This window comes from Gadus macrocephalus, chromosome 14, assembly GCF_031168955.1.
Source record: "Gadus macrocephalus chromosome 14, ASM3116895v1".
Lineage (NCBI taxonomy): Eukaryota > Metazoa > Chordata > Actinopteri > Gadiformes > Gadidae > Gadus > Gadus macrocephalus.
Genome location: NC_082395.1, coordinates 18,687,897 through 18,707,543, shown reverse-complemented (window position 1 = coordinate 18,707,543; position 19,647 = coordinate 18,687,897). Strand labels below are relative to the sequence as shown.

At 39.7% G+C, this 19,647-nt stretch overlaps 1 protein-coding gene across 1 annotated transcript; it reads left to right on the top strand.

Moving 5' to 3' along the window:
* The first annotated feature begins 8,585 nt into the window (after nucleotides 1-8,585).
* On the top strand, nucleotides 8,586-12,951 carry LOC132472506 (tripartite motif-containing protein 16-like). Its single transcript, XM_060072146.1, has 3 exons — nucleotides 8,586-8,779; nucleotides 9,463-10,527; nucleotides 11,896-12,951. Exons 2-3 carry the CDS (start codon nucleotides 9,465-9,467, stop codon nucleotides 12,438-12,440), a joined length of 1,608 nt encoding a protein of 535 aa, XP_059928129.1. The 5' UTR covers nucleotides 8,586-8,779; nucleotides 9,463-9,464; the 3' UTR covers nucleotides 12,441-12,951.
* Nucleotides 12,952-19,647: the final 6,696 nt, after the last annotated feature.

The following is a 19,647-nucleotide window of genomic DNA, read 5'->3' as shown; positions in this document are numbered from 1 at the left end:
GAAGACAATTGACAAGGGCCATCGACGCACAGCCGACTTAATACCGTCCACGCTTGTCCCCCTCCTTCCCCGACCACAATTGACAGCGTCTGGAGAGAAAAGCAATCACAGCAGCCGGTATCACCGGGTATTTATGTTGGAGCTGGGCTGCCGCACAGCAAATCTTGACCTTTTATGAAACCTGAGGTTCCATTTTTTTTGGGTCGTTCTGGCGGACTCGCAGAAGGGCTCCTGTGGCGGGAGTCGCCGCGTGTTATCTGTAGGTTTACTCTTCAGCTGTCTGTACTGCCGGTTCACCGTGCCCACACGCCAGCCAGGGTTCAGCAGCAGGAGAACAGGGAGAGGAGGGATGTGATGAGGGACTCGTGTTGGCTGGGGGGGGGCGGGGGGATTTGGCTTTGGGCTCAACATCCTCGACACATGTTGATCTTGTTTACATCACGGACATACTGGCTACTGGATATCTTTCTGGTTTTTTTTCTGATTATATTATTTAGTTTGATTATTTGATTAGTTATGATTATTGCAATACAAGATGTTCCTACTACTAAGATGTCTTCTGTTGGTGGTTGATGGGGTGTAATTTTAATTATGGTGGCAATGAGGACAGTGAGGTTGATTTCATGGGATGGAGATGGTTGTTTGCAATGCTGAGAGTGAATGAGTAGATTATAGTGTTGTTAGTGTTGTTGTGCTACTGTTAGTGACACATGGACAAATTGGCATTTACTTACGTTCATATAATTATATTTTTTCTTTGCATTATTATTATTTATTTATTTGTGTATTATTATATATTTATACATTATAATAGTATTTATTAATAAGTAACTACAATTAAAATAAACCCTGAGGTGCCGGTCACTAAAATATATATAAGATTAAATAACAAATAAAAACAATTATTATATTCAAGTATTATTAATAATATACGTATATCATTTCATTATATTGGTGTTTGAAATTGCGAATTTCTGTTATATTTGAATACTGTAGAAAGTCAAACTACAATGTGAGTCAACAGTCAGACATATTTCGCTTTTTGATCCAAAAAGACTCAAGGAAGAAATGTATTGTAGTCATGGGGACAGTTTAAGGTTTAACAGAAAATGCTTTTGCATTGGTTTCAGTGGAGTTGGAAACAATGTATTGTGTCTTTAATGTTTCTCTTTTGTAGTGCGGTTAAACCTTATATTTTATTTCAGCCTCTATTTGCACTGCATCCAGACACCGTCTCTCTCAAGTATAAAAACAAATCAAAAGCGGATCGACTGTAATTATCAAAAGATTAGGATGTGTGTAATTAACGCAATGTCATTTTGTTTTGATATTAACTACGCTTCCAAAGCACTGCTGCTGAGTACGATGGAGGCTCAATCAACTGTGGCGTAATTTAGTTAAAGATCCTTTACAAACACGTTGCTCAGCCATCAAAGACTATCAATAACTCCGCTGTTAGAACTGCAAGACACATTGGTTCCAGGGCTTAGCCAATGGATTGTGTTTCAACTAAGTCAGTGTAAAGCGACTGCAGGAGAGGGGATAGAGGACAATCTAGGACTCTGCTCCATCATCAGAACGTCTGACCTCAAGGAGATACAACGAGATAAGACTGGGTTTTATTGGTGAGTCTGCTGACAATCACACTAGAAAAGAGCAAATATCTTATGAGGCTTTTTATTTGGTCTTTGGGGACATCAGGGGGTTGTGTTTGTTGCTCGCTAAAAAAATCTTCAAATATATATTTGTTGTTATTAGTACATATTTTAGGCTGCACACCTGTGGTGCATTGGGCAATCCATACACACAGGGTAAACCAGCCATCAACACACATTCGAAAAAACATTCGTACATGTAAGCAATCACCACCTTTTTGGCTTTTAACATCTTGCCTAATCTTACTCAAACATGTGTCTTGGTGACTGAGGAGCCCAGTAAAGCCAACTACAGTAGGTGGCGTAGCAAGACCAGTAAAATGCTCTGTGTTAGGGGAAACCTAACCTGCCTATGTTGCCTGTTTCCAATTCCCGAACAAACATGTAGATACTAGTACGGATATTTGCTGTAACTTCTAATGCAACAGGACAGGTGTACAGTACGCAATCCGAATGACTTTAATTTGACAAACAGCAAATGAAGTCAGAGCAGATATCAAGGTATATTTAGTATTTAAACACCAGCAACACAGGATTTTTTATGGTGTAATATATCTTATTGTGGTCATCAGCAGAATATTATGAGATGTGTTTGATAGTAAAACAATGAAGCAGGAAGACGCTATGAAAGTGAGGGGTTAAAGAACTGGTATATTAATCAAAGGATGGTGACTATACGCTCTCGCTCATTGGGAATAGCATCCGGCTAATCACTGTGAGCGTAATGAATAATTAGTGGTGTTAGTCACCGGGATTAAGATAAATACGCACACCATTGGCTACACCATAAAGAATAACAGCTGCCTCATATGCCTGTGAGGCAGCCAAATGAACTGTTGTATCTTATCCCCTCTCTCTCTATATGATGGCTGCTGGCTGGTTTCTCTGTTGTCACAATAGGCTGTGTTTAGCGTGTGTGTTTGTGTTTTAAGCAGACAATACAGTTTGTGTATCTTCACTTGCTTGAGAGTCCCTGTGTTTGTCTTGAGAGGCGTATGGACTCTGGGCCTGGGGGGTAGGGGTGTGTGGGGTGTGGGTGGGAATAAATTGCAAAGAAAAACACTGGAAAAGAAAATTCCACAGTAAACCCTACTTCAAGAAGTCACTGCAGACTGATTCAGTGTCACTCACAATGAATTGAACAACCCGCTGTAGGTAGTGTTATTAGTGCTTGTCAACCAAGACAGAGTAGGGAAGTGAACCCCTGATTCAGGGATATAATGCTTTTGACAAGGCAAAACGTATGATGTTATGAACCTTGATGCTTGCTGACTAAATAGAGAGCATCTCAGTGATCAAATGTTACTGCTGTCGCTACTGCTTGAACCTTCTGCCCCCTCAACTAGAATTCAAACAACTGTTGCCTCTGAATGGATGAGGAGGCAGCTTAGTAGGAACTGAATGTCAGATATGGTTGACTATAAACACTTAATGAGACACTCTGAAACTATGCTTTTCATTGGCAAGCAAAGCCTGCATTTAAAATATGAATCATAATTATGAATATTTACTACATTCAGTTCCTGCACCTTAAGCTATCGTTTGTTTGGATTTACATAGGAGGGATTCAATATTTAACTTTCAGTCATATTATTGTGTAGAACTTCTACATCAGCTTAACACGCATAATTAAGCTTCTTTGACACATGCAGTCTCACCCTGCAAAGTTCCCCAAGATTTCCTGTATTGGGTGCTGTGTGAATGCAAACAGGGTTCAATATTCCTTGAAATCTGCTCCGGCAATTTGCCTGCTCAAGACGTAACACCTCTGGATCAGCTTATACGGCTGTGTTGTGAGTGAAGCAGTCAAAACACAGTATATATGCCTGTGAAAAAACATGTGTCCCACTTACCCACATTGGTAAGCAGGAAGGGGAGGGGCCTCAGCTATATAAACAAGTTCCCTTCATTCGAGGCCGTGCCAGACTGAGACAAACCTTTGGATAGCGAAAAAAAGACAAACTACTGTATCTTTTTATATATTGTAAATAGTTTGGTGGCATCTCCCCCCGCGACCCGACCCCGGATAAGCGGATGACGATGAGGATGAGTTTGGTGGCATTCATTTTAATAAATTCTGCATTTTTGTTTGCTGTTATAATTGAACATTGGTTAGAAAATGTTTCTGTTTCTGTTCGTTTTGGGATTTTGACCCTCACTCAATGCAGTTTGACAAAGATGTAACATAACCACATCTTGTCCATTTACTGCAGGGAGAGTTTACAAAACAGGTCAACCAAGTACTGCAGATATGAGACTCATAATTCCTCATAACCGGAAGAGCTGATAGAGTGTATGAGGCGAATCTCTTATAAATCTATGTGGCAGAATGGCATTCACATGCCCAGCATGCTGATTCATTTCTGAGAGTGCAAAGCAAAATAAGCGCGTCTCCATACAGAATGAAGATGAATGTGGAGCGAAAACAGACAGAACTTGATGAAGGACGCGGGAGGTCGACTCTGTCTTGCATGCTTGTCCTCAGCCCTATGATATCTTATCATTAGTTTCCCTGACAATGATGGAGCGGCCGCACCTTCTCAGTACCCAGACCCATGTATAGAAGTAACCTTCTTTTCATAATAACAGCAATTTGTCACTTCTTTAGCTGTCGGAGGACAAAGGGGGGCTGCAAATAAAGTGGCTCCCGCGCCAGGCGAGGTGTGGGTTCCCCAGAGCCGGAGAGAGAGGCAATATGCAGAGAGAGGAGAGACGGGGGCAGGCCACATGGGCAGAGGGGGTTAGGCGGGGCAATTATGAGGTCAGAGGGTGAGGAGCAGATAGAGTAGAGGTGTTGGCCGGAGTTTGATGGATCAAACCGTTCAGATGCCTGGATAAGGTTAGATCAGGAGACGACCCACCATGACTTCAAGACAGTCGTAATGGGTCTGGGAGCCCAGGGACAAGCATGTATTTGTGTTTTAAACATCATGAGGTAATTCAACATTTAAGACATATTCATAACTGTCTGACTACATAAGTGGATAAAAAAAAAATGTTTTGCATGATAAAGAAAATTAGAAAATTCTGCCCCAACACAAAACATGTTTTTGTTCTACCAAAATCAGAATGATTTGTATACAAAATCGTTTGTATACAAATAACCCTAATAGTGGGGGCTGACACCTTGTGTCCATTTATATGCAGGTACACCATCTCCTCCTAGGCAGATTAAACCTATTCGCCTCTGGACATTGGAGCTAACAATCTTTTCCCCTGGAACTTGGGACTTAAAGTAGGTTTGCTGCAGACCACTTCGGTAACACAAGACCAGACAAAGAAAACACACCCTACACATATATTGGAATGACTCTAAGTGAAGGACAGAGTATTGCTCTCTCAAACACCAATCGATAGGGGAGCTGGACCAGCTGAATGGTCAAGCTCCATTGGACCATTGAACCATTTTGGATGGTTTTGACCAATTGCCTTCACTGTTGTTTAGGTTGGAGAAGAGGCTGAGCCAGCTGATGTTAAATCAATAAAATATTGGCATTCCGGTTAAGATTGAAAAGTAACGGATTATTCTATAGTCACAAGTTAGCAAACTGACTGTTTGCCGTAGTAGTCTACATTAATCAATGTGACGAGCAAACATACACCCACGGGATGTCTGGTCGGGTAATCCCCCCAGAAAACCCTTGCAGTACACAAATTAATCTTGCCGAATTTCTTGCCTCACTTGCCATTTACACCATTGTCCAACAAGAGAAATAGCATTGGCACGACAACAGACATCCATTTCCATTAACCCCCATTCACTGTAAATACCCCCAATGATGAATACTGCTTTAAATCTCCATATATTATTCAAGATTAATTAAAAGCAAATACATTTGCATAAATGAACACGTAGCCTATCCATCTGTTCTAATCCACTGGGTTATACCTATATTGACAACGGTAGACAATTTTGGTTCACTTGCCAAAACATAAATCTAGGCTAGCCCAACCTCATGTATCTCCATGGGAGACTCAGTGCTCCGGCGGATGAAAGGCTTCACGTGAGTCTCCAAAGACTTCTCACATTGATGTCCTGATAAACAAGGCCACTCGATTCAAATGTGTTGTATCATGTCGATGTTTATAAAAATGTTACTAGCACATTTTGGGGGTTAATATGATGTTCCTAATGTTTTAATAGGAGACAATCTTGCAGTAAACTAAAGAAATCAAAGAAATTGTGCAATCGAAAAGCGAGACGGAAGGATGAAGTAGCTAAGTCGACTTAAAAACGAACTTATATTAACGAAAAAAAATAATAATTTAGAACACTGTGTCAGGAAAGCTGGCGGTTTCCATGCTCTCATTTAGTATAGGGCATCAAGCTAATCTAATAAAGAGTTAATAAAAGTTTTTTCTGATTTTTAAAACTCCTCAAGGTCGACTTTAAATGCTTCCAAGAATGACTTCATTAACAGTATCAACATTCGACAGGTTGGTGAACAGTACAAAAAATTTACTTTTCACAAGTTCACTGACAATCTAACATAAATAAACAAACCTGGCTTAAGGATTCTACTGGTAAATTCATTAAGACTCTTTGGGGATTCACCAGGTCCCCCTGCCAGTCAATGGATGCATAAAACTGCCTTTTGGCAGGCCACCGCACCGGAATATAAATTGCCTTTTCTTTTGATGGAATATTGCGTATTGACATATATTGTTCTCCGGCCCCGGCTCTGTAGCCCTACAAGCTAGGGTTTTGTAAACTGAAATCCTTCCACTTGGACCCGATCATACAAACAATCACCGCAAATATATTTCACCTTCAGCCGAGTGCTCAACCATCCGGACGTTATTGATGGCCTATCATCACCGAGGCAAGATGGAGAGGCCAAATGAAAGCGGCCATATTATTTTAGAGGCAGAGTCATGGACCCACTGATGCAACTTGAAAGGATGTGTCCGCTGAGCTGGTCAAGGAGCTCAGCTGCATGGAGGAAATAAAAGTGTTAAGTCACAGCCGCTCTCCCATCAGTCAACAGGGTAATGGTCTTTGACTGTGCCGGGTTATATGTCAGCAAATATTCGTCTGTCAGGCAGCCACAGCGGAGAGTCCTGAACTGGATCGCTCGCTATAAGAGAGGGGCGGAGTTGATGGATAGAGGCCGCCAGGTGGGCCAATAGGATCACTGCATTTTAATAGTGAATAACTTTTTACGAGGTTCCGACAGGACCGCCGTGTCATCTCCGAGTCAAGCTGCTTCCATTGTTGGCCGATAGCACAAGCGGAACAGAGTGAGGAAGAAGAATGGCCCTGCTATTTTACGCTCCACAAACAGTTTATGCCTCTGCTGTAACCCAGATCAGAGGTCCAGAAGCCTTTGCAGAGCCTTCCTGAATGTTTCATTAGCAGTTTTATTAGAAGTAGGCTATTATTATATCTAAAATGATATATGAATATTCCCTTTTTATCCTGAAAAATAAAAAGCTCATTCAATAAGCAGATCTAGTTCTCATGGGCATTGTCGAATTAATTGTTCTCATTGACCCAAGTAATTACTTATTACTAAAAGATCATTTGAAAGTGTGACAGTTGCCCACGCCAAATTACCTGTATTGGAGTCAGAGTTCCACAAGCCGACATGTCAACATGCCATGAGCTAAGTGATCGTAAATCAGGGGAACTAATTAGAAATTAGAGGAATGCACGAATATCTGTCAAGAGGCTTTTTTCATATTTCTATATATAGTTCTGTGTTTTTTTGTGCACAATAATTATTTATAAAATGACACAATTTTAAAGGGCCCCTATATTACCACTAGGTGTGAGTGTGCCCTTACATGCCGTTCAAATGCTACCATGCCCTGTGCCTTAGTGACAACACCATTGGGAGTGTGCACCTATATGTATGACGGATGGATGAGCCTATCAGTTGACACAGTCCACTGGGTAGGCTGGGAGACTGATCTATCCAGCATACTTCCGATGTATACACTATGTACTCAAAGTCTATTACTCGCATGAGGAATCATCCTTTTTTTATTGCATCTTGGCTTCTCTGTGCCACTGGTTAAACACATTAATTCCTAACTTTACACAAATAATAAAGTCTTTATGCTTATTTGTTTTCACTCACAAACATTTCACCATGACCAAACAAGAGTCTCGCCGAAAGAAATAAAGTTAAAATGCGGGAATTATGGCTCCGGACAACAATGAGCATTCAAATATCACTTAAAGAAAACATTGATTGCAATTTGTTGCTCCTTCATTTGTAGTTGGCGGTGGGTTAAATATTAAATAGCTGGCCTGGACTAACATACTACATAGAACACTAGTTGTAGCCTATGGTTCTTTTGAATGCGGTGGTTCGGTGCAATATTTTACAGGAGCTGAATTGGACAGCATACCATTTTTCCAAAGAGCAACATTCATTTTAATCGCACCAAGGTTGTTTTTGACGGCTCAAGCCTGCGAAACAAAATCTGTTAGAAAGTAGCCCTGTGATTCTATCCTGGACTTCCTGGATCTCATGTGTCACTTTTGTTGACTGTGCTTCGCTGGCCACACAATTATGGAGGGAAATGTGGAAAGGGAATTTTATCAAGTGAAAAATATCTATTGCATGCGCTACTTCAAAAGCAACACAATGCATAACGACATTGCATGCGAAGCACAACTGATTACGCATCATTCAATTAGAAATTAATGAATTAACATGATATCTCCTCTGCCAATAAAAAAGCACTGTATAGCTGAACTTCAGTTGCACAGTTCATGCATCACTGGGTCCCGGTTGTTTTATAGCTTGATATGTGGACTTCCTCAAACCTTGTTCTGTCTTATCCGTGATCAGTTAAGGTTGTGTGTTCTGCTGGAGGCCCTGCCCTGACAGAGACCTTTGGAACCATCATAAACATTTCAGACATACTATAATAGATACTGTATATTCATCCTGTCATGTCATCATGTCATGTCTTAGAAGCCCAGAAGCTCAATCTTTACTCTCAATACCTTTTGAAACCTTTTGTTTTGCCTCTATTCTAAACCATTACTTTGGGTTTTTTGTCATAAACCGAAATCTCTTCATTAATCGGATATTATTTTCCCTACATATTTACCTTTATAGTTTCATACGACACGGGACAGCACACATTTGAACCACAGACAGGATAAGGTAAAGTTTACTAAATAGAAATTTTCTTTTGATTATTATTCTTTCTATATAAATCCACAAATCCACTTCCACAAGAAAAATGCATAGATGTTTAGTATTTTGTTTATTATTTTAATAAATATTCAGCGACTAAGGACAAAAACATTACAAATAAATGCAATTTGATTAATTATAAAAGAATTTTCTGTCTTCCTCCTGCTACACCTACTAAATTATCGCATCTAATTATATTTCCCTAATATTTCATAAATGAAGGCTTTAAGTAAGTCAAGTCTCATCCCACCACCAATGCAATATGTATGCTATATTAATAGCATTCCAATATTATACCACCAGGTGTGAGTGTGATTAGCCATTAAATGCTGTTTTGAAAATCTGCCTCTTCCTGTGTTTTAGTGGAATAACAAGTGGGCGTATCCTCCTAGATCTGTGCTGGATAGATCAGTCTACCAGCCCACCATGTGGACTGTAGCAAACGTTTCTCATCTATCCGTCATACATCTAGGACGTTGGACATGCCCACTTGTGCTGTCAGAAGACGCTTGTAACCATCTGAAAGGTCCCATAATTTGGGACCTTTAACTTAATATTATTACTATTATGAATGTAAAATGAGATTATTTAATAAAAAAAAGAAAACAATTGAATTGTTTATTAACTTTTTATTTTATTTTATTTTTTAGAAATGGCCTCTGCTTCTTCCTGGTGTGAGGTAAACTTTTCATGTTCCATCTGTCTGGAAGTGTTCAAAAGCCCAGTTTCTACACCATGTGGACACAACTTCTGTAGAACCTGTATTACAAAGTTTTGGGATGACCAAGTCCAGTACAAATGTCCTGTTTGTAACCAGATTTTCCACACAAGACCTGATTTACAGGTTAACACCTTCATATCAGAGATGGTTAATCAGTTCAGAACCTCTGTACCAGTCAAAGAGCAGCCTTGTGTTGGACCAGGAGAAGTTCCCTGTGATGTCTGTACTGGGACCCAGCTGAAGGCTGTGAAGTCCTGCCTTGTGTGTTTTATCTCTTACTGTCAGACGCACCTGGAGCCTCATCAGAGAGTCGCAGGCCTGAAGAAACATCAGCTGGTCGAGCCTATGGACCGTCTCGAAGACAGGATGTGTAATAAACACTATCAACTTCTGGAACTCTTCTGCCAGACTGAACAGGTGTGTGTGTGTCTGTTGTGCACAGAGATGGACCACAATTCCCATCCTGTTGTACCCCTAAAGGAGGAATATGAAGTGAAAAAGGCCCAGCTGGGGAAAATAGAGTCTGAGGTCCAGAAGATGATCCAGGAGAGAAAACAAAAAATTCAGGAGATCAAAGACACAGTAAAATGCAGCAGAGCTGACGCAGACCGAGTCATAGCCAATGGTGTCCAGGTCCTCAATGCTTTGACATGCTGCATTGAAAAGTGCCGCGCTGATCTTACCCAAACTGCTGAGAAACTGAAATCCACAGAGAAACAAGCTGAAGGCCTCATCAAAGAGCTAGAGCAGGAAATAGAAGAGCTGACCAATAGAAGCTCAGAAGTGAAGCAATTCTCACACAGTGAAGACCACCTCCACTTCCTCCAGACCTTCATGTCCCTGAAGGATCCTCCACCCACTAGGGACTGGACGACAGTGGAGGTCAGTCATCCGTCCTACGTAGGGATCTTGAGGAGATCCATGGATCAGCTGGAGGAGACACTGTTAATGGAGTTAAAGAAGCCGCCTGTCTTGAAATCAGCAAAAACTGAATGTAAGTGTCTGCTTAGTTTGATTCATGACGGTTTACATCATGTTTTTTCCCTATATTAATACGAATATAATGATCGCAATAACAATTAATCGTACTTTCATACAATTGAAAACCAAGTATTATTATATTGATATTATTAATTATATATTAATTGTAAATTATTAATTATTATTAGACATAATCATATCAAAAAAGTCATGCTTCTCACATTATTAATGGGTGGATAAATCCTTGTTTTTCCGCATACAGGTTTAATCAAATGTGATCTTTCAGTTGTTACAGTGGTTAAGGTTTCAGAAATAGCTGACCCATAGGGTTCCAAAAGAGCTGGAGCTGGTTGTCAAATATGTGAAAACATACACCACACTCGTTATAAATCCCTCAAGCATTCGGCAGACACAAGTGTTTCCTTGCAACAGGTTTTATTGAAGACTTTGCCTCCAACTTCACCGTGAAAACTATACAGATAAACACACACAGTATAACAGAAATCATGACATAAAATCAAAAATTACAAAGCATACAGAACATAATACAGGTAAATAACAAAACACACACCTTGTTGGAAGCATGCAATTTACAGGGACTTAAACCTTAATTCTTCTTCTTCACAATGCGCGTATCACTAGCTGTGTTCGCCTCCCCTCATGCCGCATATATTATCTAACATGAGGTAGTAAAATCAGCCTGGGCAAATTAGAAGGGGGTTTACTCCCCACGTCTGCAGGGGCACAACCCGCCATGTGACGTTGTTGAATTAACTAGTTTTGACGTTAAATAACAGATCAATGTTTGGAATTGTTAATATTAACAAAAGTCATTTCCTCATTAGTTATCTTAAAATATGAAAACACAAAGTACAAAAATTACAGCATATTTTTATCGACACAGTCGCTTGAGGTTAGGTCCCAAGATATCTACTACTGGAAAGTGTTTACAACAGGAAGTTGCAGAGAATATCCCCCATTTGCTAACTTTCAAAAACATAGCACACAAGATACAAAGTCAGAAGTAGTTGAAGTGTCAGACAATGGGCGGACAGCTTCGCCATCCTCCCATTGACTTTCATTGTAAATAAATATATTTATTCATATTTATAAGTATATGTATATCTTAAAAGTTTTAAATATTTGGAAAATCTGAATAGAAGCGTGCGATTGACATTTTGACATTTTAAAATTGGGTTAGGGTTAGTCCCTAGGTGAAAAATCATTGAAGGAGTAGGGTCCCAAAGTTTGTAGAGAATAATAAAGAAATAATAAAACTTAAGAAGAACAATAGTTGAGCACTGCATGCAGAACTCACCTAATAATAATAATAATAGTAGTAATTGTTCAGCAGCATAACCATGTCTTGTTCTCCCATCAGATGCCTGTAAACTCACACTGGATCCAAACACAGCCCACAGAAGACTCTCTCTGTCCGAGGACAACAGAAAGGTGGAGGTGGTTGGGAAGGATTATAGTGATCACCCAGAGAGATTTGACTCCTTTAGCCAGGTGTTGTGTAAAGAGGGTCTGACTGGCCACTGTTACTGGGAAGTAGAGTGGAAAGGACGTGTTTCTATAGGAGTGACATACAGAGGAATCACAAGGAAAGGAAGGAGTGATGTAAGCAGGCTTGGAGGGAATAACAAGTCCTGGATACTTTATTGTGATGATGATGTTTACTCAGCCTGGTACAATGGTACAAATCCAGCCATACGTGTCCGCCCCGCTGGCTCTAACAGAGTAAGAGTGTATCTGGACTGGCCTGCTGGCACTCTTTCCTTCTACAGAGTGTCCCCAGATGTAGGAGGGTCCTCCTCAGACACACTGACACACATCCACACCTTCAAGTCCCCCTTCACCCATATCCTCCACCCTGCGTTTGTGTTAGGGACTGATTCCTCAGTGTGTCTGTGTCGGTTGTAGTAACACACAAACACACACACATATGTATATATATATATATATATATATATATATATATATATTAGAGCTGTCAGTTAAACGCGTTATTAACGGCGTTAACGCAAACCAATTTTAACGGCGTTAAAAAAATTATCGCGCGATTAACGCAAATATTCTTATTTATTTTTTCTTTGGCTCAAAACAAAGAAGCAGTAGCCTGACTGCTATGTTCAAATGACATTTGTTCAAAGCAGTCGTTTAATTGCACTATAGGCTCTTTTTTTGTATCGTCCTGTTTTGATCAGTATATGGCAATGTTGTTATCAATAAAAAATCATTTGCACAAGACAAGCCGATGCACTTCACCATGTTGATAAGAGAATTAAAATGAGAAGAATTATGGGACAAAAAAATCAAGGGATATTTAGCATAGAAAAAGAATTTGCGATTAATCGCGATTAATCGTGAGTTAACTATGACATTAATGCGATTAATCACGATTAAATATTTTAATCGCTTGACAGCTCTAATATATATAAATAAATAAATGTATGCATAGATAAATACACACGCACACACATACACATACTACATTAATATAAACATAATATGTATATATAAATAAATATATATATGCATAGATAAATACACACACACACACACACAAACAATTTCAAGTAAAGCATCAAAAGGTAACTTACAAAATAAGAATTGCTCAGCTACAACAGCAACTGTGTTTTATTCAATTACAAAACGTACCGTAAGCCTCATACAATAATTGCCTGCATCTTGTATTTAGATTCAAAAACGCCAAGGTGAAATACATGACTTAGGGAGATAGTGATTATGGAAAGTTAAAAGCACTCTGATTGGCTTGGATTATAGCCAATGAGGCACAGTGAATCAACAGCGTTAGAGTAGAGCAAGGTTAGATATCACAATTTAGCCAAAATATGACTAAGGCTATTTTGCTATGGGGGCCTGACACACATCAGGCCCCAGATTCTAACTGACTCCACCGGATGCAGTGGCTCTTCACCCTCTCAGTCACACCGGATCATTAGCACCCCGGTTAACTAAGCAGGTCTTACAAAGATTAAATCAAAGATGCTATGTTTATGTTGAATATTGATTGATTGTAGTTATACAACAGTAAGTTCTGACCAAGTTAATTTATCTTTTAACTGAACATGCATCACTCTGCTATAGATGTTTCTTATAAGGCAAGGCAGGGAAACTTTATTTATAAAGCACTTTTCATACACAACGCCGACTCAAAGTGCTAAATGAAATAATAAAATCAAATAGATTAGTAAAAGAAAACAAAGGCAAAGTAAAAAAGTTTAAAAAAAAAATATATATATATGCATTGTAGAAAGTGCAATGTATTTAAGATTTAGCAGAAAGCTAAAGCATAGATCCAATAAATGAAGTAATACAACAAAAATAGATACTTAGAAAGAAAACAAAGGCAAAGTTAAAAAATGCATCATAGCTTATGCAAACATAAAAGTGGTCAGAGTTGGGGCTAGTCTTAAATCATCAGGGAGATAATTCCAGCTATTTGTTGCATACTAATTACTGCTTTCCCATGTTTCGTGGGAAAGATAATTAACAGATTGGTCTCAGAAGATCTTAGTGGTCTAGAAGGCTTATGTAGTGGAAACATATCAGTTATATACTTTAAAATCTATTCTCTGACATACTGGGAGCCAATGTAACGATTTAAGAATTGCTACGTTTTTTAAGGTGATAATTGGCAGATTTTGTAACTGATTAGATGTGTCTGTCGAAATGTTAAACTGAATCCATGATAACCCCTAGATTTCTGGATTTGATTGAGGTTTTCAGGGAGAGAGAGTGAAGGTGTTGGGTTACTGCAGGCTTTTCAGTTTTTAGCACCAAATACAATTATCTCGGTTTTGTCCTCAATTAGTTGAAGGAAATTTTAGTACTCCATTCTTTGATTTTCTCAATGCTCAATGCTCAATGCACTGGATATATGGGCCGATAGTAATTTGGTGATAGTGTTATTTGCGTGTCATCGGCATAGCAATGATGGTCAATATTGTATTTTTGCACGATTTGCCCTAGTTGGAGCATGTAGATGTTGAATAAAGAGAGTCTTGAGATCGAACCTTGTGGGATTCTACATGTCATAACCATTAATTACATTACTGATTGTAAGCTGTTATCTCATTGGAATCAAACATGCCACTAAAACAGACTCTTATTTCACTGGTTGCAAAATAAATTGAAACATACAGATATCACACTTTCTGTTTTACCAAATATCAGCACCACTTTGATCAGCTTGTATATTCTGCCTTCAGTATAACAGCAATCTCTCTTTTGTGATCTTGAATAAATGCAATTTTTATACTGCCATGTTGGATATATATTTCCTACTAAAAGACACTGATATCAGGTTTTATTTAGATTTTCATTACATTGAACCTGATTTAATTCAGATTTAAAATAATTTATAAATGCAAGTGGTCTAAAGGAAAAGCTAATGATGTTCATGTGACAGGTTGGCCAGGATACGGTTAACGACAACGCTGCCTATTTGGTACTAGAGCCCTAGGAGTTTGATTAATATAAACTATTTAAACCACAATAGGTTAGTTAAGGGAGAGAAGGAGGAGGCATAGACTAAACTTTGAAATAAATAACTTATTCAACAAGAGTATTTTTAAATGTTTGCGCAAAACATAAAAAAATATGCTAGTAATCCCTGAGCCGTCCGGCCACTTCGCTCGTCCTTACCCTATTCCAGCTTCCTGAGTGACATTGTTATTAAGCCTCATGCAATTTCATAGAGACTCATGTTAGTTAGCTAATTAGCCAGCCGGATAAAAATATCATGTTTTGGTCCACGTAATATAAATGACAATATAGTGGTAGAAATAACTCAAAAGCCAACCTTTTCCACGGAAACTGAGCTGTTACCCTTAAGGATTATGGGTAGTGAAGTACGTCTCCATGACATCCCAAAACATAAATATTAATAAATAAGTCAATCAATAATAATACACAGTCAAATTAAAACAAAATGATTAATAATAATAATAATAATAAATACAATTTATATAGCGCTTAATATGGTACTCTAAGACGCTTAACGATTAACTTGTCACTTACTTTTTATTGAAGGCTAGCTGTAGAACTAGTGCTAGCCATTTGGGTTTCAACTATGATTTCCCCTTTGCTGGTCATTCTGTAACAGTTTCCCAAAGTTGAACTTAATAGTTAGAAAATACACACTTCGGTCACTCAACAAAGAGACAGAAACATAACCCTCTCACAGTCACACTAAATTGCTCATCTATCTTATCACTTGGCCAGAATCTGTCGACCAATCAACGGACGGTGTGTGTAGCTCGAACTTGCACCCTTTCCCCGTCTCAGTACCCAAACGGAGGAGTAGCCTACTGCGAGATGAGTACGGCTCAATACGGCTCAGTCCAACCCGGTATCACGCGATTGCGTGCTCCTGCGCACGAACGTTAATCTGTTGAAGCGTGTTCCAGAGCACGATAGTCCGACTTTTTGCGTGTTACACAGAACGAAATGTAAACCAATGCATTCTGAATGGGAGTGTTCTAAGACAATTAACTAAACGGTACGAGAGAGAGAGAAAGAGAGAGAGGGAGGGACAGAGAGAGAGAGAGAGCGAGAGAGAGGCTTCAGAAAGGGTGTGCGCAGATAGTACAGTGCACCCTAGTTATGTTTATGCCAAAACCACAAATGCTATATGTATATATATATAGGTATATATATATATATATATATATATATATATATATATATATATATATATATAGCCTAATTATATATATTGCCTATATATATGTATAGGCTATATATGTATAGGCTATAATTATATTATTTAGCGTGTAATGAGACAATCTATAGCCAAATTGTCGAAGATGCCCGAGAATCTCCGGGGATATCAGCATGGGAAATCGGCGAATCAGACCCATGAACCTATAAAGAAAGACGTCATCTCAAGCGGGAGAGAACGTTTGCGGTGCTGGTTTGTGTCACGTAAGTACAGGGCTCTCATGTCTCATGCATTCGGCGTGAGACACACGCAATTCAACCCATGCACACGCTCGAACCTGTGCCGTGTTCCAATACCCGTACTGTCCGTACTTACTAGCCAAAATATGAGTACGCAGTACGTTCCAATTCAGATCCGGCGAAAAGAAGTATACTTCAAGGACCCGGATGCCGTACTCAAAACGGGCTAATCCTGAAGTGTGGATCGAAGGACACTCCCCGTACTCAACGGCAGCCATCTTAGCTACGTAGCGGAAGAGGCGGAGCCAGGCTGAGCCAAAGTCGGCGCATTTTCCACATAGCCTGCATTAATAGAGTCATTTTGTAGTTTCTATAGTTTTTATAGCTGCTAGGCGTAAAGAGTTCCCCGTTCAAAGCGGGATATTTATTGCGGGGGAGGAGCCACGGCGGCAGTCGTGATCGTAATTTCCGGTTAGTGCACCACGGAGTACTCGATTTGGAACAGCACTCTCAAAAATAACGTAGTAGATAGTGCGGATAGTATACTTCCTTTAAGTATACTCATGGAAGTACGGGTATGGTCTCACGGAAATACGTGACACTGTCACGTTATTTAATCTATTGAAACGTGATCAGGGACACGTAGGCCTATTTTCTAAATGTTGTATTTCAATTGGAAGTAGGCTATTTGTCGTGTCACTAAGCATGACTTCCAAACTAAGGTTCTGTCCGGGAGCGTTTCCCTAATGTCCCTTATGGAGCTCCGTACAGATATAATTGTCTTAGAACACTCCCATTCAGAATGCATTGGTTTACATTTCGTTCTGTGTAACACGCAAAAAGTCGGACTATCGTGCTCCGGAACACGCTTCAATAGATTAACGTTTGTGCGCAGGAGCACGCAATCGCGTGATACCGGGTTGCAACCACACACACACACACACATACACACACACACACACACACAACCTCTTGCAGGCAGACTCAGAATCTTGAGCCCATTTATTAGGGAATATCGGGATTCCACCACTGCATTCCAAGAATCCTGCATTGTGAAAGTCTTCCCTTTTTTTTTTTAAATGTACAATGGCATTTTATTCTACATACAAAACAACCATAGTATTTTTCAGGAGTCCACGACCACCCTGCCCGTTTTGACACACAAAAGTAATTTGACACTTCTGGGATGAGCCAATGATTCATCTGTTTGGAAGGTTTTGTTGGAGACAAACAAAGAATCTTCAGGCAACAGATGTGACAGCTGTGACTGCTCTCTCTCTCCTTCGTCTGCTGGGTCCTCTGTGTTTGCCTACCTGCTACAGGTAGCCAGTGGGCGGGGCTGAGAGGCTTGTCAGCTGATGAGCCTCGTCTTAATGCAGCCAAGAAGATGGAAGAGCGTTATGAATGATTATTAGATGATTGTGTTGTACAATGAAAGACAGTAAAGATTCAATATGAATGGCAAAATAAGGATGGGATTTTATTTGAACAATAAAATATGTGTTGGGCAAATTATAGAGAGGCTGAGATTATAGATTTCATATTCAAAAGGCGAAGGGGTGAAAAAATTTAAGAAATATATTTAAGAAATATAGGCCTACTCAAAGCCCAAATCATTGATATCATACCCTATCCAATAATAAAAAAAATTGAATTTGAATGGTAACAATTCCGTTAAATCCTCGTCCTCGTTTTGAACGTCTCACTCATGGCCGAGTTCTTTCTGATTAGCTCTTAATTGAGATCACCTGTCACGCACCCCTATATTAAAGGTGAACACAATGGGTTTGGTTTACTTTTTGCATCGGCCTGTGTCAATCGAGGTTGAGTTCAGTGAGGGTTGAACGTTTTCGATCTAGATTGCAGATCACTATATTGTCACTTTATACAAACTGAAAGTAGGCCTATGCGTTGCTGCGTGTTTGTTTTTGTGGGCATTTGACTGAACAGCCCAGACAAATATTGCTACCAACATGGCACTTCGAAACAGACCACCGCAGTGAGTAAAAGTTATTTTCCTTTATTAATGTTGACGTTTTTGGGCTGTCTCCTCAGACACAAGCCATCAGTATCCCTGCTCTTTGCACCTTGGCATGCATGTTGCCGCTGTTTGTTAACCTAGCGTTGCTGATTTGTATCTTGTGATGTGTGTGTGTTTTTCTTAACAGGTGTTAGATGACTGACAAGATCTATGGGGGGGCCCCCTTTGGGCCCCCCCATACCAACTTAGTCTTCAAAGGAATCTAGTGCCATGGGACTTAGGCCTGTCGCGATATGCAATAAATCAATTAATTGCGCGATAAATTAAAATTAGCGATAATTTCTTTGCCGGCCGCAATAATTTCCATTCAAACTCTTTTTTTTAAATCATTGCTTTATTGGCCTAATCTGAGAAGAAATCTATGCCATAAACAGAAATATTATAGGCCTTTATTACACGGGTCTTCTCAATGCCGTGGAACGCTCCGTTCACTTGCATAGATAGTCCGGTAACTTGTCAACCCCAGCGTCTTCGTTTTTTCTAAGCAACGTCAACGTCTTTGAAGGACTATTTCTCTGCTGATCAACACTACGAATGCTGCTAACGAATAAATTGTAAAAAGACACACCATGTGAAGTATTTTTCATCTTGGCAAGTAGCCTTGTAATAAGCGGGATGATGTAGTATAGAACGTCGCCCGTCATTATCTAAAATAAGCCCCTTCAGGGTGAAGCAAGACACCTCCGCTGCGCGTCGGTCGCCTGTTCGCCCTGTCTGGGCTTATTTTCCCGATAGTGACCGGCGTTCTATGCATTATATATATTTATATATTATATATATTTAGCAGGGTAGGCCTAAGTAACAAATGTCGGGTTGAAATCGGGCTCCGGCTCATAATTACAGGGCACAACGAGTAAACCCCCTCGTCAAGTGTCAGTAGCCGCGTTGACATGGACACATCATGATCATGTATTCGCCTCATTCGGAATACAATTATCTGTTCGGCATAGATTCTATGCCGAATAGAAGAGGTGGCGTAGTCCGTTTTAATCGCCATGTATGCACTTATTCCGAATAGATTGGGGTTTAACTTAGAGCAGCCGCAGTAGTTCGCAATTGGTCCACTGAGCTCCGTCGGTACTTTTAAGCACACCGAACTTCACCGCTGTCAAGGAAAGTGGATTTATTGCCTGATTCACGTCTTTGTTATCACTCCGTAAA

What these genes read in the sequence shown, in the direction of transcription:
- LOC132472506 (XM_060072146.1), top strand. Translation starts at nt 9,465, where the DNA reads ATGGCCTCTGCTTCTTCCTGGTGTGAGGTAAACTTTTCATGTTCCATC. An exon ending in GAAATCAGCAAAAACTGAAT is followed by an intron (nt 10,528 to 11,895) that starts GTAAGTGTCTGC and finishes TTCTCCCATCAG; the next exon opens with ATGCCTGTAAACTCACACTG.